Raw genomic sequence first — 27,373 nt, forward strand, 5'->3', positions numbered from 1 at the left:
TCAAGTTTGAGGTGGCCTTGTTCACTGAACTACTGACCCGCATGCATCGCTTCTTTAGTTGAGGGCTTTATGCACCTGGATCAGAACCTATAAAATGCAAATGTGTTGCCTGGAAGGGAAACCTATTAAAAAAGTGTTTAGGGCCCATTAGCCAGCTGGGGCCTGACCTAAGGGGACTGGGGCCAGGGCAATCTGCTGGGAGAGAAAATTCCGGGAAGGCAAGTCCGGATGAGGGAGCCCAGGACCCTCGGAGTGGAGACATCTGACCAGAAGCGACAGATCCGAAAAGAAGCCAGAAGGGAAAGGCTGAAAACACCCGCTCCCTTCTGTCCCGGGGGCTGGTCGCCTCTCTGTACTTCTCTCGAGGTGCCCCTCACCCCGCCCCCACCCCGCCGCCTTTTCCCAGGCCTCGGCGAGGCGGTCGGGGCCGCCCAGCGCTGGGGTTAGGTGGCTGCCTTTGAAGGCTCTGCGGTTACTGTGTGAGCTCGGCTCGCTGCCGGGACTGAGCAAACAGGAAGCCGGCACATCCTGCGCGGGGCCGGGACGCGCCGTCGCGGCGCAGGCCGGGAAGGTTCTGCCCGGCGGCTCCCTCCCCGGCCGCTCCGGCCGCCGGACCCCCAGGAGCCCCGAGCCCTGCAGCCGCGTCCCCCACCCGGCGCCCCCGATCGCGCCCGCCACCAAAGGCCCGCCGGGTCCCCGACGCCGCGCCGCGCAGCCTCGGCCGTTCCCGCGCCCGCGCCTGGGGCGGCAGGGGAGGGACTTTCAGTCTGGAAAGCGCAGGCCCGGCGTGGGGGGAGGGGACGGGGAGGCGAGCTGGGGGCGCCGGTCTTTTCGCGAGTCTACGCGGCAGGCTGAGTAGGACGGAGCCAAAGAAGTATGGTTTCAGCTTGGGGGAGAAGGACCTCGTCTTTCCTGAGCTCATCCCCACGGATGGGTGCTGGGAGGGCGTAGAGCAGGCTGGAGAGTAGGGGCGAGGAAGTCACCAGAACATCTTGGGAACAGCCTCGGATTTCACAAGTGTCCCAGAATGGAAAGCCTTAAAAAGATGCACACCTTTCTTTTCACCCAAGGATTCCCCTTCTGGAAATCTATCCTAAGAAAAAATTCGTGGCTGTACACGAATATTTACCTTAAGGATGTACAATTAAGAGTAAAAATATCAAGGCAACGTAAGTTCATCTGTAGGGGCCTGGTGAAATAATCGTGGTGCATTCATACAATGGGCTGCTCGGCGGCCATTACAAATCACGTCGTAGAAGAACATTTCATGGCAGGAGAAAATCTTGATCCTGTGTTCAGTTTGACAAGCAGATGCAGTGTGTGAAGTGGGACTTTAATTTTTAAAAATTTTAAAACAGCTTTATTTAGGTATAATTTAACTACAATAAGCTGCACATTTTAAAAGTATACGATTTGTTGAGTTTTTACATATGTATACACTGATGAAACCATCACCACAACCAAGACTGTGAACTATCCATCACCCCCAAAAGGGTCCTTGTGCCCCTCCTGATTTCTCCCTCCCCTCCCCATCCCCCCAAACCACTGATCTGCTTTCTGTGCAAATCGTGCTGCAGAGAGAGAGACAGAGAGAGAGAGAGAGAGAGAGAGACACGGGGAGAGAGAGAGAGGTTAAATGCTCAAAAACAGAAAAGGATATTCATGCAAATAGTATGGAAGATAATTTCGGAGAATTTTTGAATTTTCTTTTTGTTTATCCTTGTTTTCTAAATTGTATATGATGCATATGAATTGCTTTTGCAATAAGTAATTAAGGTTATTAAAATATCTGCCACAGATAATCCACATAGCGAACATTCTAAACTTAGCACATAGACATTCGAGAAATGCCTGCTGAAAGGGACATTTGCTGGTGGTGTGGAGTTGCTTGCAATTGCTTTTTTTTTCATGTTGATGGCTGTGGTGGTGATAAATATAAGTGGTGGTGGCCAAGGGATGTTGACTGTAGGTGTGACTGCTCTGGTGAGAATGGCTGTAGGTGTGCCGGTGACAGTGGGGATGACAGCTGCAGGGTGATGGCGGAGGGGAGATGGCTCTAGGAGTTATGGTTGTAGGGGTGAGGGCATCAGTGGGCATGACTGGCTATAGTGACAGTGTCTGTAAGGGTGATAGCTAGGAGGATGATCACGGTACCGGTGATAGTGGCAGTGGTGAGGCAGATAGAGACAGATGGCCGAGGGGTGTTGACTGTAGGGGTGGTTGTTTTAGCAGTGATGGCTGTAGTGGTGCTAATGGCAGTGGGAAAGACTGCAGGGGTGATAGCTGAAAGGTGTTGGCTGCAGGAGTGTGGTGATGGTTGCAGGGGTGATGGCTGTAGGGATGATGGTCGTGGGGTAAGAGTGTCATGGGAGTGACTGGCTGTAATGTCCGTAAGGACAACAGCTGAGAGGATGACGGTTGTGACAGTGATAGCAGCAGTGATGATAACCGTAGGGGTGATGGCTGCAGGGATGGTTGTTCTAGCGGTGCTGGCTGTAGGTGTGCCAGTAGCAGTGGAGATGACTTCAGGGCTGATGGCTGTAGATAGGAGTGATGGCTACGGGGTGATGGGAGAGGTACTGATAGCAGTGGTGACCTTGGCGAGGCAAGGTGACTGGGAGCATTGGCCCCACAGGCAGAGAGATGGTCCCACTTCCGGTTTCGGGACTCTGGTCAGTGAGATAAAGGGCTTGAGTAGGCCGTATAATGTCAGGTTGACTGGCCGAAGGACTGGCAATGGTTGCCATGAGATGGCAAGGTAGGGACTTTTCTCTGCTTGTTCAACCCAAGAGCCGTCTGCATCAGAATCTCTGGAGACTGAAGCTGGGACTTCCTTCCTCCCTAGGGGCCGGCAGGGGCTGCGATTGCTGTAAGAGCAGGTCACGTGACGGGGCTTCCTGTATGCCGCTGCCGCCGGGTGTCCATGGCCCGCACCCCCAAGCTGCCAGTGCAGCAGTCAGAGTGGCAGCCAGAGGCTCAGTCCATGCCGTGCCCCCTGGACGGTGCTGGCGAGGCTGAGCGAGAGGCCTCCGCATCTCGATAGCTAGGAGAGCAGGGACGGAGTATCACCAGGGTAGAGGACCATGTTGCGCCGTAAGCCCTCCAACGCCAGCGAGAAGGAGCCCACTCAGAAGAAAAAGGTGAGGAGCATCTTTGGGCACTCACTGCTTCCTTCCCTCTGCTCTCTCAGCCCATCCTCTCCGGGACTCACGGAAGTGGGAAGAGCCAAAGGCCTTCTGTTGAGTCTGTAGGTGAGGGCCATTCTCCCAAGGGCACGGGACATGGGCCCAAAGGTAACTAGAGTAACAGAAGTACAGAAGAGACTTTCCAAATTCTAGAGAAACAGAGTTACAGAATACATTCTTAGAAGTCTAAAAGTTGTAGGATTCAACCCTACGATGATAAGATAAAGACTTAAAATTGGGGACTAGAATCCTAGACTAGAATTCGAGAATTATAAAATACAGTTCTCAAGTTGAACCCTAAGACTGTACTTAATTCTCTCTGCCCTACACCGGTCCCGCCACCGCTTCTTCCTGAGCCTGCGTCTCAGGAGCCGTCTCACTCAAAGGGCTCCGCTGGGCCACCCAGCCAGGAGCCATGATGCTCCCAGGGCCCCCGCCCTTTGGCCAGAGCCCAGGCTCGCCCACTTGGTTCAGCTCTGTTGTAGATCCCGGGGCCCACAGGAGAGGGGGCCCACCTGAAGATGGGGCCCAGCGTGATTTCCAGATTTAAAGAAAGGGCCTCCAAACCTGCAGTGGGATGCTGGGGGCATACAGTTTCTTCCCAGGTGGAGAGGAATTATTTGTGAAGAATGAGAAACGAAGGTGCTGAGATGATGAGTAGGAGTGAGGGCTGAGGAGGAAAAATTTCTGTGAGGGGGGATTTTAAAGGCCAGGAAGAAAAGCAGCTGCCACGGGCAACTGAGGTGCTCATCTTCCTGGAGTCTTGAGGCCAGACTAGAAGATTCCTTGAAGGCTCTGCCACATTTAGGTTTCTCTATTTGGATCTGAGGACTTCTAGACTTAATTTTTTGACTCGATCGTCAGATCCTCCCAGGCAATCAGCAAATACATCCCGCACATCCAGCAGGAGCCTAGGACCATCCCAAAGCAGGCCTGAACCAGGTCCAAGAGGCCAGGCGTAGCCACAGGCCAAGGTCCAGGGCCTCCAGGCCCTCATGGCGCCCCGCTGGTTTCCCCTGGAGCCCAGATCAGGTGCTCCGTGGGGGAGCCCCTTTGTCAGGGGAGTAGCTTCCAGACGGAGACTGAACCAGCTGAGAAGCCGAGCCTCGGGGCACTGGGGTGTACATCCTGCCCCATCTCAGGTCCTGGGGTGGCTGCCACTTCCGGCTGTACTCTCCCCACTCCAGCTGCTTCTCTAAGGTTGCAGTGGAGGTGGGCGGGTGGGAAAGAGATTCATGATTCTTCACACAGGCTCTGTCACCCCTGTCCAAGCCCCGCACGGCGCCAGCCCCCGGCAGACTTACCACTGGCTGTCTCTCCTCAGCGAGTGGGTCCACTTCCCCTTGCTGTCCGGCTGATGGGGGTGGGAAGCAGAGACCGCCCTACACACTGCTGGGCCCCAAACCACAGGGGAGCTGAGCTGGAGGAAAGAGTCTGAGAAAGAGCTAACACTTCAACGCTGGCACCCTGTGCCGCCTCAGGTGGAGGTGGCCGAAGGCTCACAGAAGCCAGAAATCCCGTCTTCTTTCCCCACTTCCATTATCCAGATTCTGTGTTTGGTGCCTGGGCCTCTGGGATTTCCCACAGGCCTCTCCCAGGAGAGTCAAGGCCATTGTGGCACTCTGAGGACCATGTCCTCTAGGGCAGCATCGTCCAGGCAAAGCCTACCTCACCCCTGCAGAGCCTGGGCCAGCCTCCAGAGCCACTCTCCAAGCCCCATCCCATGGAAGTGCCCTTAGAAAAGCCAACTTTCCAGAAGGTGGAGACAGCATCTTCCCCAGGCCCGGAGGCAGCGGCGCGGCTCCAGCACTGTGACTTGGGCAAGTCCCTTTCCCTCAGAGGCCAAGGTGACGTGGTGGAGGGGAAAGCACAAAGGCAAGAGAGGCCTCCCTTTCCTGTCCCTCTCCTCCTTTCGGGCCTACCAAGTGGAGAATGTGCTAGGCAGGGGACAAGAAAGCAGAGTTGGAATCCTACCGGGTTCCAGCTGTAGGACCCTGGACAGTTCACTCACCTTCCTTGGGCCTAAGTTTCCTCACCTCGGAAAAGGGGGATAGTTCCTGATCTGCCCACCTCAGGAGGGTGTGTGGATCGCCTGGAACAATACGTGTGAGTGCACTGTGTCACATGTGTACATGTGTCCACGAGAGGGTGCACACCACAGGCGTGGGTGGGGGCGGGGAACCCACTGCAAGGACGGAGCTTCGGTCCCAGCCCTGAAGCGGAGAAAACAACACCTAGCAGCTCAGCAGGTGCCAGGTGCTGTGCTGTGCGCTCCACCCATCCCTTAGCCCGCTGGCTCTTCATGACAACCTTGTGAAGTAGGGGCAGGCATTGTCTTCATTTTATGCCCGAGGCTCAGGGAGGCGAAGTGACTTACCCGAGGTCACACAGCTAGTAAACTGCAGAGCAGGGATCTCAGCCAAGATTTGTCAGTGTCCAGCGTCTTGACCCCTTCTCCCTCTACTCTCTTGTCTCCCTACTGATCTCAAAAGCACTGGAAGAGTCTGATGAGCATAAAAGACTCAGCCTATCAGCAGGAGAGCTCTGCAGGGCAGGCCCAGGTGGCCATGGAATGAGTGACCTTCCAAGCAGCAGAGCAGAGTTGGGAACAGGCCCTCCAGGATGGTGGGGTCAGGATGTGTCACCTGCTATGCATCATGAAGGACTGGGGGGACGCCCGGGCTGGGGGGAGCAATACCCCTTGGCTGCCTTTTGGAGACTTTTGCCTCCATCAAGTGTCTCTCTGCACTCTCTTTGGTCTGTTGGAGTGTAGGTAGTCGACAGGGGTTTGTCCTGGGACCTACCTCTCCTAAGGATGGTCCTACCCCATCACACCCCTACTTTTCGCTACATCCCAGACCTCTCGCCAGGAGAAATGGAGAGGAATCAAGGCTCCCATTCGAGTGTGCAGCCGTCCCCTCCTTCCAGTCTCTCCCTGCTCCTCTCTTCCCCAATCCCAGCACACTGCTTCCCCCAGGCTCCCTTCCTACAGCACACATCTGGCATCCCCCTCCACACCAGCATGCAATTCAAATTGCCAGTGGCTCCTCATTGCCCACAGGCTAATGCCATGGCTGGCAAGGGCCTTCTGTGGCCTTCGCCACGCTTGGAACATCCCTAACTCTCGCTCCTGACAAACCCTTCCCAACTCCACCTGGAGAAATCCTGGCTCCCCTGCTACAGCCCAGCTCAAATGCGCCTCCTTCTCCACGAAGCCCTCCGGAGCCCTTCTTCCTCCATGCTCCCACCTGCTCTCCTGGCAGCTTCCTCCAAACAGCGCCTGCAGTCGCCATTGCCCTTAATCCACTTCTATACTAGGGGGCAACTTCTTGAGCTCTGAGCACAGGAACAAGCACAGGCTTCCAGAGTCACAGACATGGGTTCAAAGCCCTGCTCCTCCCACTGTCAGCTGTGCCACTCCACCTAGGATGCTTCGTTTCTCCGATTCTCAGTGTCCCCAGATGGGAAGTGCCATGTAAAGACAGGGCTGCAGCGAAGCTGAAGTGAGCGGACACACACGAAGTGCTTGGCAGGGCGCCGGGCACAGGGGCGGTGTTTGACCCCTCGTTACTGGATTCCCACACATGCACAGGCCTGTGCCCAGAGCCCAGAGGGCGCTCGGTCTTAGGCAGCAGGGGAAGAAGATGCCAGTGGGGGCAGGGTGCAGCTCTGAGGGGGTGATCAGGGAAGGCTTCCTGCAGGGGGCAGTGCCTTTAAAACTGGATTTGAAAAACCTTTTTATTGAAGTATAATATCCATAGAAAAAGTGCATAAATCATAAATGTAGCACTCAGTGGAGTTCCATTAAGTGAACATCCCCATGTAGGCAGTACCCAGATCAAAGAGAACACTTCCAATGCTCCAGAAGCTTCCCTCATGCCCCTGCCAGTCACTACATGACCCCCTTCCCTAAAGGTCACCACTCTTCTGACTTCCATGGATTAGTTTTGCCGGGTTTTGAACTTTCTGTACGGGGAACCATATAATATACTCTGGTGGTGGGTCCCTTCTGCCCAACGGTGTAGCCGTGAGAGTCACCGTATTGTTGGGGAGAGTTGCACGAAGCTCATTGCCATGTGCTCTTGCCTCATGTGACTCGGCCACAATTCACGAATCCCTCTACAGCTGATGAGCATTTGAGTTGCTTCCAGTTAAACTGGATTCTGAAGGACGGGAGAAACTATGGTTGACAGAGAGAAGGGCAGAGTGTTCCAGGTGGGGAACGCAAGGGGTAAGAGCCTGGAGGTGGGTTGTTGGAAAGGCTAAGTAAGCCTCCCCGAACATGCCTCGAGGGGCTGCTGTGTCACACGGTCACCCTCTCATCCGCACAACAACCCAGCGAGGTGTGTGCTCCGGTCTTCATTTCACCCATGAGGAAACGGAAGCCCAGAGAAGTTGAGGAATTGACCCAGCTTTACACAGCTGGTCAATGGCAGAACCAAGATGTGAACTCTCGCTAGCCGACAACAAGTAAAGAGACTGAGGTTTGGGGAGGTTAAATAACTCACCGAAGGTCACACATCCCAGAGTTGAACTCAGCAATGTGTGACGCCAAAAAAGTAGTTCTTTCCAAGAGGCCCATATACTCCCCTTAGACGTGAAAAAATGGCCGACAGTGTACGGTACTACCTCCCACCCAGGACCCCCAGGAAGGTCTCACCCTAAAGGGAGGCCAGGCAGAAAATCCAAAAGGGCCCAAGGATGTCCACTCACACCTGGGTGAGGGGGGGTCACTTCAGGCTCACCGAAAGGCATTCAGGATATTTGGAGCCGCTCCTGAGTTTAGAGGTGGGCGGGGCAAGAGGCCCCCCAGGGCAAACGGCCCTCACCCTTAGTCACCCAAAGAACTTGCCTAGTTCTTTCCACGTCCCTGGGCTGAGGAGTGGCCGGCCAGGCCCACGTCCCAGCGCCACCCACGTGGCCCTTTTAGATTGTTTTCTCCCATTTTGAGCTAAAGCTGGGACAGAGGGGCCCTGACACAAGGTCTCAGGAGCCAAAAGCCACCTTCCCAGCCACCCCCCAACCCCGACTGCAGCTTAATGACAGAAAAAGGAAAGAACTGCAATTAGAGGGCAGCCTGGCGGTGAGTTTACTCTTCCTCAGCAAAGCCCACTTCCAGCCCCACGCCTGCCCTCCTGCTGGCTTTCCAGGATCACTGGTCCCTGGGGCTTCAGGGGCGACTCTTGGGATTGGGATTGATGGAGGGGAGGCCACAATAGGCCCCATCGGCCTAAAAATAGCACCCCAGCCTGCCCTTCTTGGGCCCAGGCCAGCCTGGTGCCCATCCTCTCTCTGTTCCCTCTTTTCCAGGCAATAAAAGGAGGAAGTTATCCAGGCAGCTGCATCTTAGCCATACAAGAGGAGGAAATGAATGGAAGGTGGAGGAGAGAAGGGGAAAGCAAGGAAGAAAAAGCGGAAAGAATAGCGGGCAGGGAAAACCAGGGAAGGAGGATGGAGGAGATGCATGGGAACAGGAGCGGTCACCCCACAGCCATGCGTTCCCCTCCCTGTAACCCCTCAGCCCCCTTTCCCAGCTCCCCGGCATCCTGCGGAAGAGGCTTTCTCCCTGAGGCTGCAGGTGCCTCACCCAGGAGGCCTTCATGGCGGTGGTGTCTGCTTGGCCTGACCACTGACCTAGTTTCTGGTCAGCTAGCTTGCCGTGACCTCTAGGAAGGTGTGGCCGCTGTCCCTGACTGCTGACTTGCTTTTGGTCAAGACCCACCAAGAGAATTGAAGTGTTCCACTGTAGTCCCCAGGAGCTGGGGCCAGTTGTGTGTATGCTGAGGGGGCAGGTGATACTGCCCCTGCCCTGGGGGATTGTCACTGGACCCCCCTTTTGTAGGAAAGAGGATGTGAAACTTTCAGCTTTGAGCGGGTTTGGGGCTTCGGTTCCTCAAGCCCTTATCTCTGGTGTCTGCCGCCGACCCCGCTCTATCTGTCTGGCCATCTGTGAATTCTGGTTCCTGTGTGTATCTCTGGTCTTGACTGTTGATCTTGATTCGGGCTCAGCCTACACCTCTTGTGTCTAAAGTCGGCCCTCCTTACCTGACCCGGGTTTCTCCTGCTATCTTGCCATGTGCGTTGCATGTACAGTTAAGAAAGCTCATTTCCTGAAAACAGGCTTATCAGCACTGTCGACTGAAAAAAAATGCATAACCTAAAAGTTGAGAATTATGGTTTATTCGGCAGACTTTCTGAGGACTTCAAGCCCGGGAGGCAGCCTCTCAGAGAACTCTGAGGGACTGCTCCCAAGAGGTAAGGGAGAAGCCAGGATATACAGGGGGTTTTGCAGCAAAGGCCAGGTAGTGGGAACATCAAAAGATCACTGTTGGTTAAAGGAAACCAGATATCCCAAGTAGTTGAATTTAGCGCTTTTCTGTGTATGGGAAGATGCAAGAGTCGGGGCTCATTGAAATCATTCCTTTGCTATGCAAAGATAAGGGCTAGTATCCTGTCCTTTCCCATCCTGTGTCCCCTCAGGGGGCACCGCTGGGGGTGGCTGCTGTGGCTGAGGGTTTGGCAGTGGGCAGCCCGTTTGTCTCCATCCTGAGTTCCCTCGGGGCTCACCATCGGGGCAGCGGTAGTGGCCGATGGCTTGCTGGCCGCAGCATCCTTTGTTTGCTGATACGGCCGGCAACATTTTTCACTCACAGCACAAACAATAGGTCGGGCCTGCAAGTCTGAACACTGGCACACGTCTAGTGTAGCCAGCTCGTCGCATTAGCGGCTAAGTTAAGTTAAAAGCAGAGATGAAGACAGACAAAATGGCAGCTTTCTTTTACCATATTCAACCCAATCATTTGTGTCTCAAATCTGCGGGCACCTTCTCTGAATCAGTCTCTACTGTGGCTTTCCAGAACGCATAATGCCAGGTCTTACTGGCCCCTGGGGGGATTGCCTTCCTCCTCTTGGGACACAGATGCATCAGCCTGGAGGCCCCAGTGTGTTTGCCGCGATCACCGTCACAGGAAACCGTGCTTGGGGAAGACAGAGCCTGGAGGCCGGGCTGCGGGGTTTGGGAGGGTTTGCCCTGTTATATAAATAAAGGTGACACGGCGGTTCGTGCTGAGATATGTCTCCAGTAGGAGATACGCGTTTACTCAGACTCATTTAGTCTTTCACTACAGGGTTCTGGGGACCAGACTTCAGGTAGTGGTGGAAAGCTGGGCTTAGTCTGAGGCCTGACCCGGGTGGAGGATCCTGAGGCGAGGAGCTTACTCTGCGGCCTGCTTTAGGGGCCGCTCACAGCTAAAGAACAGGACGAAGCCCGGTAGCCAGAAGGACGTCTTGTAGCTTCACCTCCTTAGCCCCGTGGCCCTGTCCAGCCCTGGGGTGCATGCGGTGTGTTGGGAGCGGGGACAGCTTTTTGCTCCATACTCGGCCACCATTTTTAGTGCCACTGATGGCAACACCTCTGCTTCTTCCAGCTCTCACTTCAGCGATCCAGCAGCTTCAAAGATTTTGCCAAATCCAAACCCAGCTCCCCAGTGGTGAGCGAGAAGGAATTTAATCTGGATGATAACGTGAGTTTCAGAGCCTCCTTGGGGGATCTGGCTGCCGGACCTGGGTGGGGGAATGGCGGGGTGGGGGTGGGGGTGGGGGAAAGACCCTTTTAGGATTGTTGAGGCAAAGTCTTTTTAAATACAATGCGCCCAAGTCTCTCACCCACTAAAATTCTGGGCCCTAAAACCTCACCTGCATTCTTTTCGATTGCAAATTAATTGTCGATTTAAATACAAATGAATAGGGCCAATTTAAATACAAATGAATAGGGCCTAGGACAGGTCTGGGGCTGAAAGGGAAGGGATGGGGAACTCTGCTTCGCACCCTTCCAGCATCTGCCAGGACCCAAAAGCCGCCTTCAGCTCCCAAGTCCTGGACCTAGACATGGTCACCAGGGTTCCTGGACCTCCACATTTATTGTCACAGATTCCAGAAGATGACTCAGGTGTTCCGACCCCAGAGGATGCTGGAAAGAGCAGCAAAAAGCTGGGGAAGAAGTGGAGGGCCGTGATTTCCCGAACCATGAACAGGAAGATGGGCAAGATGATGGTGAAGGCACTGTCGGAGGAGATGGTGAGGCCTGGGACCCATGGGGGGGGGCAGGGAGGACAGGCACCGCTCTGGTAGGGTTTGAGCATGGCCACTGTGACAGCCACGCTCAGGTAACGATGCCTGGCCCCATACAAGCAGGAAGGGGCACCTTGGAAAGGGAGCTCCCTCGGCCATGGACATGGCAGGAAGGCGTGGTCCTGAGGGAGCAGGAGTGGGGTCTGAGGAGGGATGAAGTTGTGGGTAGCAGAAGCTTCGTGGGCAGGCGGGTCTGAGGAGACGAGATCACACAGGGCAAATTCATCCACCGCAAACTTTTGCTTGGAACTAGCCCCTGTGATTGGGAAGGCTTGATTCCAAGAGGCCCTATGAAAGAAAATCGACAAGGCTGGCTTTGGCCCAGGGAGGGAGGGCAGAACACACAGCTGTGGGGCAGGCACATCCAAGTAGCTAAAGTCACACAGCGAGTCCGGTTTGCTCCTGGTTCTTGGAGGAGGTGCCCTGGCAGCAGTGTGCTAACTGGCTCATGCCAGCTCTGGATAGCAGTTGGTCAAATTTTCAGGGATTTTGTGAGCCAGGTGTGAGATACAACCATTACTGAAAATTAGCTTCTACCAACTTAGAATTAAATCTATTATTTTAAAAATAAAAAGACTAAAGTCAGTCTTCAAAACTCATTTCCTAATTCTTGTACTACCTTTCACTGTTCTCTGTGCCCTTGAGGTTACTGGCATCTACAGTCTTTGGGGCTGGAAATAGCCGATGATGGTACTCATTCAGTGACACCAGAGTGGTATTTCTCTGTTGCCCACGGTGGGGAGTATTTACAATACAGGAGTTGGCAACTTCTACAAATCAGGGCTTTTATTGCCATTGAGTCATTTGTGAAAGTTACCACCCCACAGAGGTGTGGGGAGGCCCAGGAGCTCTAGAGTCAGACCGACTTGTCTGTGGGCTCCTGCGTGGCCTCGGGAACGTTCCTCCATTACTTCTCATCTGTAAACTTGGGACGATCGAGCACATATCCTCAAGTGAGGATTAAATGAAATCCTCTGTCTGGCACATAGGAGCACAGTCAAAAGTAGGGACTCTCCAGCGCCGTGGTCTGCCTGGCTACGCCCTAGTAACAGCTCTGAGTTTCAATTCTGGCACTGAGGCCTTTTCTGTGTGTAAGTTGGCACTTTGAGCTGACAAAGTGCATTCACACGGCACCCCCGTTGAGCCTCATTCCATGACGTGGGCAGGGCAAGGACTGTCAGTCCCACTTCACGGAAGAGGAAACTAGGGCCCAGAGGGCGCCATGCAGCCCGCGAGAGGCAGAGCTGGGGCTCCAGCCAGGCCCCAGTTCTCCCTGGAGCCCAGGCCCATTTCCTCTGCACCCGGGGCTGCCCCATGTGCACCTCAGCCGAGGCTGCTCAGGGCTTGCTGCCTCTCCTGCCCTCCAGGGAGATACTCTGGAGGAGGGCTCAGCCTCCCCGACGTCTCCGGACTGCGGCCTGGACAGCCCCGGCCCTGAGAAGATGGCGCTGGCCTTTTCTGAGCAGGAGGAGCGGGAGCTCCCAGCACTCAGCCGCCAGGCATCCACTGGTGAGTAGGGGAGGAGGGGCACACCTGCTGAGTCTGGAGGAAAGGACGGGGTTAAGGCCATACACGTGGCTGTCTGGGAGAGGGTGGTACAGAGAAATGAACCTTTACTGTTAGCCTGCTGGGACCTTTCCCAGCCCTCTAAACGTTAAATCTTCACGACAATCTCATGGGGCCAGTACTATTATTATCCCCACTTTATTGATGTGAAAACTGAGGCTCAGGGAGGTTAAGTGACTTGCCCAAGGTGACCCAGGCTTGAACTTAGTTCTGCCCTAGAGGAGCCTCCATTTGCTGGAGGGGCCCAAGGGCACAGGAAGAGCCCCATTGCCCTCTTGCACCAGCCCTCCCCCACCTTCCAAGGGGAGCTAGAGGCTACGGCTCCCTGGGCCTCTGACATCCGAGGCTCGGGTGGGGGTATAGGGTCTCCAGCTGTGAAGACTCAGCCTCATGGACACCAGTCTTCGGTTTGCTGGGCTCAGGACGCCACTTGGCATCTTCTAGATGTCCGTGGGGCTGGACAGGAGCTTCCAGCAGCCCTGCCTGGACAAGGGGCTGCAGGCTTTGCGCTGCAGACCTACAGAGGCACTGCCGTTCTCTCCCTTCGGATTAGTTCCAAGTTCTCTGATCTTTCTCTGGCTCCAAAGACACCTCCCTACCCCCACTGAAAGCCTCTTAGGCCCTCATCCTGCCCTTCCCAGAGAGAAAGTCTTGAGTTTCCGTGTGATGTTGTAACTCGACACAGAGTCTTATTAAGTAGAGAAAGTAAAATATTGATGCACGATGTGGCTTCCTGGGTGGAAGGTGGCTTCCAGGAGCACTGGAGTGGGAGTCAGGAAGCCTGGAGTCTAACAGACCCAGTGCTGCCAATTATAAGGTGAGAGGCCTTGGGCAGGTCACTTGGCCTGTCTGGCCTCAGTTTTCCTCATCTGTTCATTGGGGTGTTGGCCCAGTTGGTCTCTAGAGACCCTCCCAATTTGCCCAGTCTTTGATCTGTGAGCCATTCCTCCTTCTATGGTCAACTATTTTCATGCCTGGGGCGCCAGGAGGGAAGCTATGCTCCTTCAGGGTGGCAGAGGGGTTGGGTCAGAATCCCTTCTGCAGTGTGAGACTTACTAGAGCTCAGTTTTCTTCCCCAGCATGTATCCTTGGGATTTCTAGCCAGACCCCCTGGAAAGGTACCTGCTGGGCACTGCCCCAGCTGTCTGGGGACAAAGGTGACCTTCCTCCCTGCCCCATTTCCTGCAGGCAGTGAGCTCTGCAGCCCCAGCCCAGGCTCTGGCAGCTTCGGGGAGGAACCACCTGCCCCCCAGTACACAGGGCCCTTCTGTGGCCGGGCACGAGTCCATACCGACTTCACTCCCAGCCCCTATGACCACGACTCACTGAAACTGCAGGTAAGGTTGGCATCCAGGCCCCTGCTGAGCCTGGCAGGCTGTACCCCATACAGGTAGGGGGTACAGGAGGCCAAGGGGCCACCTCACCCCTGCTCTGTTCTGCTCTGCTCTCCTCCCACAGAAAGGAGATGTGATCCAGATCATCGAAAAGCCGCCTGTGGGCACGTGGCTGGGCCTGCTCAATGGCAGGCTGGGCTCTTTCAAGTTCATCTACGTGGACGTGCTGCCCGAGGAGGCTGTGGGACCTGCCCGCCCCAGCCGCCGACAGAGCAAGGGCAAGAGGCCCAAGCCCAAGACCCTGCATGAGCTGCTGGAGCGCATCGGCCTTGAGGTTTGAGCTGGGGCCTAGTCTAGTGTCTAGGAGCAAGGGATGGGGGCCAGGGCAGGTCAGCTCTGCGGGGAGAGACGGGTCCTAGGTGGGGGCGGCTTGTAAGCGGCCGCGCTGGTGGCCTGCTTCTGCCCACAGGAGCACACGTCCACCCTGCTGCTCAACGGCTACCAGACGCTGGAGGACTTCAAAGAGCTGCGGGAAACACACCTCAACGAGCTGAATATCATGGACCCACAGCATCGGGCCAAGCTGCTCACGGCTGCCGAGCTGCTGCTGGACTACGACAGTGAGTGGCTTGGGAGCGGGGGAGGGGCGTGAGCGCTGGTGCTGGGCGTGTTGGGCGTGTTGGGCGGCGAGGCCTGCCTGGCCCTGCCCCGGCGCCCCTCTGCAGCGGGCAGGCACCTTCCACACTTGAATTCCAGTCTCGGGCAGAGCTTGTGATGAGAAGGGATTTTAGAAACGATCGGGCTCAACTCCCTTTGGGATCAAACGGGAGACTTAGGGCCAGAGAAGATAAGGCGTGGACTCGAGGCCTCCACGTTGGGCAACGACAGAGCCACGATTCAAGAGCAGGTGTCCTGGCTACCAGCTCAGTGCTGAGGAAGTCTGAGCTCCTGGGCGGGAGAGCTGGCCTGGAAACCACTCCCACCAGAAGGGCCGAGAAAGGGCAGGGGTGGTTGGTGGTGGGCGACCAGAAGAAGAGACGGCCTCCGGCGGGCTTCCCAGGGTCCTTCCACCCACATGGGCCCCCAGGGTTTCTGAAGCCCCTCCCAGCTAAGGGCCAAGCCCCCCACATTCCTCTCCCTCCCTGGCCCCCGGCAGCCGGCAGCGAGGAGGCGGAAGAGGGCGCCGAGAGCGGCCAGGAGCCAGTGGCGCACACAGTGGCGGAGCCCAAGGTGGACATCCCGCGTGACTCGGGCTGCTTCGAGGGCTCAGAGAGCGGGCGCGACGAGGCAGAGCTGGCGGGTGCCGAGGAGCAGCTACACGGCCTCTCCCTGGCCGGGGCACCTTGAGGAGGCAGTGTGGGCCGAGGCTGGGCCCGAGCAGCCCAGGCCGCGGGGCTGGACCCAGCCTCCCGCGGTGGCCCCGGGCCGGAGGACCGGCACCGAGCCCGTCCCCGCTCCCCCAGGGGTACCTAGGGCAGTGGAGGCCGGCCGAGCCCTACAGGCGCTGCTGGAGTGCACGCCAAGCCGCCGAAGCCGGGCCGCCTCCCTCCACCAGCTACTGGACAGCACAGCCCTTCCAGCTGCGGCCGGAGCAAGGGGGGCACTGAGGGGCCACCGGGCCCACGTCCCTCACCACCAAGGCCTCCAAACCCTCCTTGCCTCCACACCACCCTCCCCTGTCGCGCTGCTCCTGGAAAGGGGGCCGAGTTGGTGGTTCAGGTCAATCTCAATACCCTAGGGAACCTGGTCATTGAAAAGAACTCTAACTGATCACAGGTGAATCCAGATTCTCTAAATAAGGTTTGAAGAAAGCCACGTGTACATGTATCTTTCCTACTTTCTTCACCTTAATTTTCTTACAGGTTTAGCCACTAAATCACTGTGCCACTTGAACCGAGTGCCTTCCTCAATCTGGGTCTAGGACAGGTCAGGATAAGAATGGATAGTTGCTGAGGGCCAACTCTGACATTCTGTGATATTAAACGTCTGCTGTCCCATTACCTGTGGCCCAGGACACCAGTGGGGTTTACTAAAGGGGCTGGAGGGGCCTTGGTCTCCCAAATGAAACGTCTCCTCCTGCTCCTCCATTCCATACTTCCCCACGTAACTCAAGCCAAGCTGCAACTCCCCCAGCTTAAAACAATGCCCACACCTCAGACAACAAGCGCCCTCCCCTTCCACTTCCAGCCCCTTAAATGACACTTCACCCAAGGCCAATGGCAGATGGCCCGACCTGGCTTCCAAGGGCAGACCGGCCCCTCAGAAGCAAGACTTGGCCTCTCATGTGGGTCCTTACAAGCAAAGAAAGCACAAAGCTTGATACTGGGGAGTCCACTATCCCACCTTTACTCTGCTAAAGGTTTTCTTGTACCTTGAGCTCCAGAAGGGGAGGGAGAGTCAAGTATCCCAGTACTTGACCCCAGTACCAAGTCTATGCCCAGAATTCCCAGAGTAACCCTTTCCCGGGGCCCAACTGGCCTGAGGGCAAACAGTGCCCGCCATGTCTTGGACTGCCTGTTTAGTGGACACTTGGACCTAGTACCAGGAACTCTGGTAGAAGCCATCTTGGGGGAGCGGTTTGGGTGTAAATATGAGGGGGGTGGAGGGAGATGGGTTGGTAGCAATAAACAGGTAGAACTAAATCACCGTCTCCGGTTATCTTTCCTATGGAGAGAGTGTTGCGGGGGGGCGGGTGGAACACACCAGTCTCCTTCAAAGCTGGACTCAGCAAAATGTTCTCCACTGTCAGGGCCATCTGTCCCTTCCCCAAAGATGCTCAGTGCCCTTGACCCTGCTGACCACTAACCAGCCCTCCTCAGAGCTCAGGCTCCCATGGCCACCAGCCTTGCTGGGGTCTGAGGGTGGGGGGTAGCTATTCCCCTCTTCCTATAAGAACTATTCATTGCCCACCCAGCCCCCCGCACCCCGCGACAAAGGGCCTGCTCCGAGGGTTGTCCAAGAGGGAGATCTGCAGTGAGCAGGACCTTCCCTCTGAGGTCACCTCTTCCTGGGTCCCACCGTGTGCCCACTGAAGCTACACCATCTCCTGGGAGGTGGGCTGGAGACTCCTGGCTTCCTTTGGTTCTCCGGCATTAACTGCACTAGGGAGGGCAAACTGGAGTGTGAGCTTTGTTCTCAGCTGCACTCGTCCCACTACCCTTAGTGGCTTCCAGCAGCCCAAATGGCCTCACCGCCCTAGTGGTACTGAATAGTTGCTGTCATTTCGTAAGCAGCGACACGTGTGCTGGGCTCCACGCACTTTGCATATATCTCTCCTGTGATCCTCATGCTATCCCCTCCCCCTGAGGTAGTACCATCATCTTCCCAATTTACAGAGGAGGAAACTGAGGCTCAGACAGGTTGAAGATGTTGAGTGGGAAGCCCAACAAGCTTTCAGAGCCCCGCCAGCCTTCCGGAGGGCAATCTATCACTCTGTGATGTACCTCTGACACCCTTTGACCCAGCCATTCCCTTCCCAGGATTCCATCCCTACAAAGAGCCACACAAGTGCCCACAAATATATGGACAAAGATATTCACGACAGCTTTGTGTAAGAAATTGGAAACAACGCAAATGGGGAATTAGTTAGATACCTTATGGTTCATTCATACAGTATCATTAAACATGACGTTGTAGAAAAATATTTAATGACACGGGGAAAATCTTTGTGAATTTTTATTGTTTAAATTGAAATTTTAAAATTATACAAATAACGTACAAACGTTCTTGAAAAAGAAGTCTGTGCAATATCATGGGGGAAAAGTGAGTAATAAACTTTATAGGGTGATTCCATTTTTATTTAAGAAAAGGAAACATACACAAGAATAAAGACCAGAAAAATCTGCACCAAATGGTTACCAGTGATCTTGTGAGGGGGTGGGTGGGATTAGGGGAGCGAGGAAGAGAAGTGTTAATACATTCTTGTCTTATTTGAATTTCAAAAGTATTATTTTTATATCTATAAAAAGGAACAATATTTTAATTTTTGAAAACAATGAAACTAAATAAATAAATAGGCCTAAGCCTCCAATTTACGGTAGCAGCAAAGTCATGATCCTGCTGCCTTTTGATGCAGGCTTTTGGAAAGATGGGGAGTGGGGGTGAATAAGACCCAAAGTGCTTAAAATCCACATACACCAAGGGGAGCCTATCAGAGGAGATTCCTAAACCTTTGAAACCCCCTGGGTAATACCTATCTATTAGCTCCAAGCTGGGGAGAGGAAAACTTCAGAAAAAGAGGAATGACTGAGAAAATGATGTTTTAAAGTCCTCCCCTGCCCTGGGTTGGGGGGGGGGTGTGTGTGTGTCTCAGAGCTACGCGGGGCTTCAGTTTGGTCTGTAGGCTGAATACAGGCTGAAAGTAGGTAGTTGTGCAAGGGCTCCAATGATCACCAGACTTAGGGAGGGGCCAGTGAAGAGGGGCAATGAGGAAATGTAGACTACAGGCCAGGGCCTGAGGGCGAGGAAGGCAGTGCCTCTGTAGGTCTGCAGCACAAAGCCTGCTGCCCCTTGTCCAGGCAGGGCTGCTGGAAGCTCCTGTCCAGCCCCACGGACATCTAGAAGATGCCAAGTGGCGTCCTGAGCCCAGCAAACCGAAGACTGGTGTCCATGAGGCTGAGTCTTCACAGCTGGAGACCCTATACCCCCACCCGAGCCTCGGATGTCAGAGGCCCAGGGAGCCGTAGCCTCTAGCTCCCCTTGGAAGGTGGGGGAGGGCTGGTGCAAGAGGGCAATGGGGCTCTTCCTGTGCCCTTGGGCCTTTCCAGTAAGTGGAGGCTCCTCTAGGGCAGGAAGGTGAAGACTAGCAGTTAGGAGCTCTGGCCAACCTGAGTTCAAGTCTTGGCTCTGTCACTCACTAGCTGGGTCACTTTGGACAAGCCGCTTAACCTCCCTGAGCCTCACTTTCCACATCAGTACAGTGGGGATAATAGTACTAGCCTCATGGGGTTGTTACACAGATTGAATGAACTAGTGTATGTAGAATACTTAGCACAGTGTCAAGCACAAAATTCACGCTCAATGAATGATAACAAGTCACCACCCTGCAACCTCCATTTCATTCCCTTCAAGGCTAGTCTCACCTTGGACCCCTAGCTAGTGTAGTGACCCAGAGCAAAGGCTTTGGCATTCTAAAGTGTCTTCAAATCCTGGCTCCACCACTTACTAGTTAGTTACAGAATTTGAGGTAATTACATACACATATATTTCTTTTCTGTAAAATAAGAATAATGATCTATATTGCGATATATAAATATATCAAGTGAACACATTGCACACCTTAAACTTACACAATGTTATATGTTAATTATATCTCAATTTAAAAATAATTTAAAATAAATAAAAATTAAATTAAACAAAAATGAATAATGAGCTAATAATACCTACCTCTTGGGGTTATCAGAGAAATAAATGAGATAGCGTATAAAGTTTCTGGCACATAGTGACAATAAATGCTGGGGTTTTTTGAACTTTTTTGTAACCTCCAAGGTACTGAGCTCAAGAATGGGCACAAAGGCCACGCTGACATGTGCTTGTCTGCAGACTAACTGCTGTAGCTCAGAGACATGCTATATCAAAGCTCCCAGAGGGTGCTAGGATTCAGGGTAGAGGGTGCCAGCTCTGGTGTCCGGAGAGGCTGGTGATGGAGAGAAAGCCCACCTGAGAGCCTGAGACAGCCCTAGCTCTGCCCAGCCTACAGTACGATGATCAGCCCTGGGTATCAGACTTATTTTAGGCAATTCCGCTGGACATCCATGGGCTGCTAGAAGGAAGAGGATAAAGGCCAGATTCAAAAAGAAAAAGTGTAGAGTCCAGCCAGCTCCTCTCCAGTTCAGGATTAGAGATACCTCCCCAGCCCATCAGGGGAAGCAGTTGGGGGTATCAGCACATTCTAGCTAAACCATCGCCCCTGCCTGTCACTCCTTGCCTTTATTTCCCCAGGTAGGTCCTGATCAGCTCCCCCACCTCCCCCCCCACAAAAACGGCTACCGCCTCCACAAATTCCCTCTCCTGCTCCCGCCCAAACTCTAGACCATCATGGTCTGCCTCTCACTCATAGAAACCCCGCCCAGGCTTTTCACAGAAGTGGAGGCCTCAGTGGGGCCATTAGAGACCAAGGGCATTCAAACAAAAGCTAAAAGAGGTTTGTAAAGGGGAAAATGGGCACTGATCATGGTAGTCTCAGTGAGGTTCAACACCTTCCCCCCTCCCAAGTCAGGAAATTCAGGATGAGGTATGAGGTTTCCCAGCTAGGGAAAAGAAGTGGCTCTCCCACCTCTCCTTCACAATAGAGGCTACCTTGGCTTCTCATACAACGTCGGCCACATTCTGTATTATTCAGCCAACAACACAATCAAGTGGGAAGGAACTGCCTCCCCTCTAGACCCAGCCAACATTCCTCCTCCAGGAAGGTCCTAAATAAACGGAATTCTATAGCACTTGATATGTAGGCTTCACCTTTTCCTAGAACTTCACAGTTACCAATACAGCATTTGTATACCATTGCCTCTGGGACCTGCCAGGGATAGCGTCAGAGAGAGCCCAGGGCAATGGCCCTCACAAAGGGACAGGCGATTTGACTGTGGGAACTCGGCAAGGCAACTTCCTGACTTTCTGTGCTAAAGAAACCCCACCATCAGTTCAACCTAAGTGCAGGGGTCTGTAGAGAGATTTAAGAGATTTAAGTCTAAAACAAAAACCCAACAACTACCCCCATATCAGTCTGACTATATATAGTCAGCCCTCTGCATGCCTAAAAGGGAGAGATCATTGGTAAAATTCATCCAAAATGGCAAAAAAAATCCTAAAATTACTGCTGTTTCTCAACTCACAAGAGAATGGGGTCAGCAATGCAATTCCTCTTAAAGTTAACCCTAGCACATGGTCAACAAGTTTTCAATAAGTATTTATTGAATGTTAAATGAAGGAAAGGCTCATTTCATTCAAGTGACACTTGGAATTATTCAAACTCCTTTCTCTGTCTACACCTGCTCGACTGAGGGGCAGGGGGTTATGCCAGAAAACTCTCTGGACTGGGAGTGAGGACATCTGGATTCTGGTCTCTGCTTTACCAGTAACTGTCCATGTGACCTTAGATACGTCACAGTACTTAATTTTCTGATGAGAGAGAGAGAGCCAGAGTGAGCACAAGCGACGTGGACCACGTGATCAGTGTTTTCCTTTCAGGGGTGTCATGGACAGAGGCCAGGTTTCATGACAACCACGTCTCTAATTTGGGGCACAAAACTATCACCCACTTGGCCAAGTTGGAACAGTCAGATAGCTGAAGATGGGCAGTGGCTGGCAGAAAAGGCAGTGTGAGGGGGGCTTGAAGAAAGCGAAGGGACATGGAACGTTAGGGAAGTAATTCAATGCCGTGCTCCAGAGTTGTAAAACCACTTCTAAATCAAGGCCCCTTCACTTCCTGGCCCATGGTGGAGGGTGAGCTCCAAGCTTTCATTTATTAATTGAGTAGAAAAACCCCTAATACCAGAAGAAAGATAAAGGACTTGGACGGCCAATTCGCAGAATACAAATAGCAAGAAACATAAAGCAGAGGGGAGGTGTGGAAAATGTTTAACCTCATTATTAACGGAAGAAATAGAAATTAAGAAATGAAGGCATCAAGATACCAGTTTACCGCTAGCTACTAAATTACCAAATGTTTAAATGAGGTGTGTTGAAGGAGGCTCTCTGATACAAAGCTGGTAGGACAAACTGGGACAGCCTTTCTGTAAAGCAATTTGGCCATATTTATCAAGAGCCTTTAAAAGAGCGCTCCCAAAAAAAAAAAAAAAAAAAAAAAAAAAGAGCGCTCCCTTTGACTCAGTAATTCCACCTCTAGGAATCTATCCTAAGGAAATAAGATATGCCCATATATACGGAAGTTCATCACAGCAGTATTCATAATAATGAAAAATTGGAGACACCTAAATGTCTGACAATAGGGAAAAGGTTATGCACATATTATGGAGTCATTAAGAAGTATTTTCAAATAACTTCTAATGATATGCAAAATGCTAAGTAAAAAAAGCAAGATTACAAAACTATATTTATACTTGAATTCCAGTTATGTTCAAAAATATATATGCACAGAAAAAAGACCAGAAAGAAATACACCAAAACATTAACAGTGATTATTATATTTGGTGATGTGTTTATGAGTGATTTTTCAATCTTCTTACTTTCCTGTACTTTCAAAATTTTCAACATGTGCTACTTTTAAATTTGATGAACATGTGTTACTTTTAAAATTTAAAAAGCACATTAAAGGTATAAGGGGATGGGGGGGTGTTTTTGTTGATTTTCTAAATTTTCCAAATATTTAGAGGTAGAAAGGGACCTTTGAGATAATCTAGTCCAACAGCTCTCAACCCTATCAGCCCCAACCCTCCATTGGTATATACAGTATTTTGCAATGTACCCTTTGCCATCCTGAAATGAATTTCATAGTTAATATAAACTGCTTATACACATAATTTCCAGAATAGCAATATAATACACTAACTATAGTATAAAGGAGAAATAAAAGGAAAGTCATTTATAATCAGATAATAGATATTTCAGTACGCAAATGCCTGCACAAGACTATACTAAAAGATCTAACAGTCAGATGCTTCCACTTATATATTTAGATTCACTGCAAATGCAGCTGCTACAAAGGAAGACTAAGTATTGTCAACTTAAAAATCCATGAATGGCATTGCTACTGGCGACATGATTTTCAAAAGTCACAACTCTTGGTAAACTTCTGAATAAAATAAAATACCATCTTCACTCAATTTACACAATTGTTGCATTACTGGAAATTCAGTGTATGATATTAAAACTGTAAAAATATGTTAGTTCCCATTCCCCTTTCATATTTATCCAAAACATGAAATCCACAATGACTCCCTCTTTTGTGAGTTGGGCTTGCATCCTTTAAAACTAATGATATTTGCAGTTTTAGCCTTTGATACTGTTTCTAAAACCCATTGCTGAAGAACAGCAAGCAATTCCTAGAATGTATTCTCAAAACCGACACAAATGCTTTTTGAATTATTGGAAGTATTGGTCTTCTTTAGTATCACCAAGGCACAAGAGCAAATTATCATTAAAAAAAAAAATTACTGTGATCCCTTGGTGATTTTCCCTAGCCTGGCCCCAAGCCTCAAGGGGTACAAAATGAACTGAGCTAGAAGAAAAGGACTAACAGGGCCAGGCTATGGGGAGAGGGAGGGGGGCTAGGTTGCTAGGTTACCACTTGAGCCAATCCAAGTGGTCCCAGAGGGGTACCAGACACACAGTTCAGGTCCCTCTCTCTGCCCCACTAGGCTGAGGGCCCTCTCAAAAGAAGGGGGTCAAAAGGTGGGGGAGGGGTCCGGTCACGCACGCTAGGCACAAGTAAAGAAATGAGGCAGAAGCACAAAGAAACAGACATCCCTGTATTTCTAAAACCATTCAAGTCTCCTTCATTAATTGGCTTCCCCCCGAAAAGAAGGATTTCTTTATTACGAAACACCAGAGAGTGAAAAACCCAGCACACATACACATTTGTAGGCTCACACAAAAGTGCAGAGATTTACATATTAAATTGCATTTAAGTTAGAAAATAGATTTAAAAACAAAATACTTCTTTTTCCCCCAACAAGGTAAAGAGATTTGGTCAGCAGGAAAAGGGGCCTTAAGGGTAAACGCAGGAAGGTCAGGGCAGGAAGAATGGAGTTTAGCTGCTATAGAGTTAGAACCCACTGCTGCCACTGGTGAAAAAAGCAAAGGGGGAGATGGTGTTCTCCACTGTGGCAAGCAGGGCCCCAGGGCCAAAGGGACATGAAAGAAAAAAAAGAGACCTCAAAGAGCCAAATTCCACCAACCCCCAGAGGTTTTGGATCTGTGCCAACCATCCTGGTCTGGGGAAGTGGGGTGCATAGGAAACTTAAGGAATGGGGAGGAAGGGGAGAGGTGGAAAGAATGTCAGCCATTGAAAAGAGCAAACAATTTAAAGCCTATTCCCCTGGGAGGGACCAATTCTTCAATCTCCCCTCTGATCAGAACTCAGACTAGGAACAGTCCCAGCTGGTGCATGGTATGAACGGGACAGATCTGCAGGCCCAGGTCTTAAATGCAGAAGATTTATATAGGAAAAGAACAAGGGCAGGGAGTAGGGAAAAGCAGAAGCTTTTTAAAAAAAAATCATTTCACACTAATGATAAGGGGTTTCCATTCTGACCCTTCACCTCAGAAAAAGAAAGCTTCGCTAACTGACCCAAGGGTCAACAGAAGAGTGGCTGAGGTAAGTTGAGGGAGGAGAGAGGAGATGGGCTAAGACAGGATGGGTTGAGAACTGACTAAAAATGGGTTCATCTGAGTGGCAGGTTAACTGGAAAAACCTAATATCTTCCCAACTCTCCAGGCTTGGCCTTATTTTGAACTAACTAAAATCTAACTACAAGGACAAAACTGAGAGAGCCAGAAAAAGAATGAGAAAGTAGAGGCAGATAGGACAGGAATCTGAGTCAGTCAGAGTCCCAGTCTGTCTCTCTGTCTCCCTAAGGATTGCTAAACTCAAATCCTGCTACAAGAAAATAGGAAGACGTAGAGAAAAAGCTAGGAGCGGCCAAATTTCATTACTTCTGATTAACTGGGAAGAGCGAGACAAGAATTGGTAAGGAATCTTGATTACAGACCATTTAAAAAGAAATATACACCATCACTTGTAAAAGATCACTAACAAAATATTTCCAAGGGGAGGCCCTGAGGAGCCTGCTTTAATAACCAAGACTCATTTGCAATTAACAGCATCCATCTGCATAAAAACAATACCCTATTAAAGAACTTGTTCTCTTAATTTAATATAACCCCTGACCCTCCCAATCTTTCTAACACTGTTCATGGCCTTGAAAGGCCTCTTTTCATAGCCCAGAAGAAGGTAAACTTCAACCCAGAATGTAGTATAGGTCAATGGAGAGTTTGGGAGCTACCTCTCCAACCCAAGGGCCCCCTGGAAAATGGAAGTATGCGTAGTAACAGGCACCCCCTTCAACCCCCACCCCCACCCCACCCCCCAAAGATATTCACACCCCCACGGTGGTTCTTGAAATGGAAGGGGGAAGGAGGAGGCAGGCAGTTTGCATTAGACACAGTTTAATCGCCTTCAAATAGATTAAAAGTTCTGGTTTACGCTCCCCCCCCTCCCCGGAAGTCATCCAGACAGGACCCTGGCTTAGAAAAACACAGGTGCTCTAGGAAATATAGCCACATATAATACATAAATCTTCTTCCCTGAAATAGAGCAGGTCCTGAGTAGAGCTGACTGGGGGCCACAGCCCACCCCCAGGGTGAAGCGGCTCTGGGACTCTGCCGGTGGAAGTGCTGGAAGAGTGGGGCCTGGAGGAAGCCCCCGGTGTGGTTACCAAGCCCGAGGTGGGCCAAGGCCTTGGAGGTGGGTCCCCCAGGAGGGCAGCAGTGCGGGGCTTTCCCTCCTCACTCAGCCGAGGCCTAATGGAAGTACTGGTTATCCTTTTTTTTCTTTTTTTTTTCTTTTTTGAGGGGACATAGGGGGAGAGGAGAGGAGAGGAGAGCCTCTCTGTGCCTTAGTTTCCCCATTTGTGCATACAGGGCCTCTGCAGGCCTCACACAGGGAGTCTGAGGGGGTAGTGTTTAAGTGAGCACTCGGGCTTCCTCTGAGGAAAAGGAACCACCGAAGTGCAGACTTTTATTACTGCCGTTCCTGCTCCCAACGGGAACAAGAGTCAAAAGGAAAACAAATTAAAAGGGGCTAATGAGAGAGGAGGAGAGATGAGACAGAGAGTGCGAGGGGCCGTGCCGTTGGCATCTCATAAGTTCTTATTGAGAACAGCACAGGTATTAAAAAGTTTCTGGGTAGTCTACGAGAAATGTGAATTGTTATCTATACTGCAATTACTTACATATATCTCACTGGAAAAGAGTGGGGCTTGGGTGTTAGAGAGTGGACAGGGGACAAAGGAGAAGCTGCACGAATAAATACAACAAGTGGAAACTGCCTGCTCCATTCCTGAAAGGATTTGCTGGCAATGTTGGCACTTCGTAGCCAGGAGAATCTTTCAACCCCACTCTCCATCCCCCTCCATTCTGAAGGCCTCAAGAATCCAGTTAGAATTCCCTGGCCAGAGTTCTCTGTGACTGCCCCTGGACTCATGACGTGCAGCAGCTTGAGAGGATTTGAGCCAGTCTCAAGAAACTTTACCCCAGAATTGGGCCAGTGACCCCAAGCAGGAGAGCTGGGATCTGGGAAGAGAGGGGAGTCCAAGGAGCCTCTGTGGCTGAGGCCATGGAAAACCAGTGCCAGGGCCCAAGGGACCCATTTGTCCAGTTACCAGAGGTGACTGACATCTTCTGCAACTGCTTGGAGTCCAGAAATTAAAAAAAGCTTGCAGCAAGAAAATGCCAGTTTACAACTGGGTGAATAAAGACCAAAGAAAAACAGTAATAGGAACAGCTTACTTGCTCTCTGTCTCAGGTTATCTTCTCCCATTAAATCTCTCACAGCCCTAATCATACACAACAAAAGTCTCTTCCATAGATAGGCTACTTCTCAGCTTCAGTGGCCTCCTGTGAGGGCTCTGGGGGCTCTGGGGGTGGCATCTCTTCAGGAGTGCTGGTGTCCTCCGGCATCTCATCGGAGCTTAGATGGTCTGTTGGAGCCTGAGAAGGAAAAGATATCAAATTCAATACAAAGCTCTCCCTCAAAATCCAAATGGAGGTAATCCATAGACACTGAACTCTTCCTCTGAACCCATCAACCACACTGATGCTACAGATACGCCACCACCAACACCAAACTCAGAACCAAGACTAGACTGTTGTCTTCTCAGCAGAAGGCAATTGAAGTTTATTTGAGTTCTATTCTTAACTGTCTGTTGTGGACAGATGTTTCTATTATTATGCATGATAATAATAAAAGGGACCACAAATAATTACACAGACCACCTTCCCTCCTTCACAACAGACTGTTATAAAATAGTTGTCTAACAAGGCCTGACACGGTGGTTCTCAATCTTCTTTCGGCCCTAACACATACCTCCCTAGAACAATGATTCTAAACCAAAGAGGGTGGGGTGGTAAAATCTTCAGATGGTATATCTGGTTTGAAAATGCCTCCTGAGTGATTCTAAAATACCACCCTTCCCCACATTC

At 51.7% G+C, this 27,373-nt stretch overlaps 2 protein-coding genes across 2 annotated transcripts in view; one reads left to right on the top strand and one right to left on the bottom strand.

Moving 5' to 3' along the window:
* Positions 1-795: 795 nt before the first annotated feature.
* SASH3 (SAM and SH3 domain containing 3) lies at positions 796-16,857 on the top strand. The gene is made up of 8 exons (XM_082377727.1): positions 796-3,140; positions 10,613-10,708; positions 11,115-11,261; positions 12,683-12,824; positions 14,070-14,218; positions 14,340-14,549; positions 14,685-14,835; positions 15,372-16,857. Exons 1-8 carry the CDS (start codon positions 3,084-3,086, stop codon positions 15,560-15,562), a joined length of 1,143 nt encoding a protein of 380 aa, XP_082233853.1. The 5' UTR covers positions 796-3,083; the 3' UTR covers positions 15,563-16,857.
* Positions 16,858-25,322: 8,465 nt separating this feature from the next.
* Positions 25,323-27,373, bottom strand: part of ZDHHC9 (zDHHC palmitoyltransferase 9) — a 32,091-nt gene continuing 30,040 nt past the window's right edge. The window contains exon 11 of the mRNA XM_082376224.1: positions 25,323-26,881. Coding sequence (XP_082232350.1) covers positions 26,765-26,881 — 117 coding nt within the window. The 3' untranslated portion in view covers positions 25,323-26,764. The remainder of the gene's footprint in view (positions 26,882-27,373) is intronic.

Source organism: Balaenoptera borealis (assembly GCF_965194805.1).
Source record: "Balaenoptera borealis genome assembly, chromosome: X".
NCBI lineage: Eukaryota > Metazoa > Chordata > Mammalia > Artiodactyla > Balaenopteridae > Balaenoptera > Balaenoptera borealis.

What these genes read in the sequence shown, in the direction of transcription:
- SASH3 (XM_082377727.1), top strand. Translation starts at nt 3,084, where the DNA reads ATGTTGCGCCGTAAGCCCTCCAACGCCAGCGAGAAGGAGCCCACTCAG. An exon ending in CAGCCGCCAGGCATCCACTG is followed by an intron (nt 12,825 to 14,069) that starts GTGAGTAGGGGA and finishes CATTTCCTGCAG; the next exon opens with GCAGTGAGCTCTGCAGCCCC. An exon ending in ACGACTCACTGAAACTGCAG is followed by an intron (nt 14,219 to 14,339) that starts GTAAGGTTGGCA and finishes CTCCTCCCACAG; the next exon opens with AAAGGAGATGTGATCCAGAT.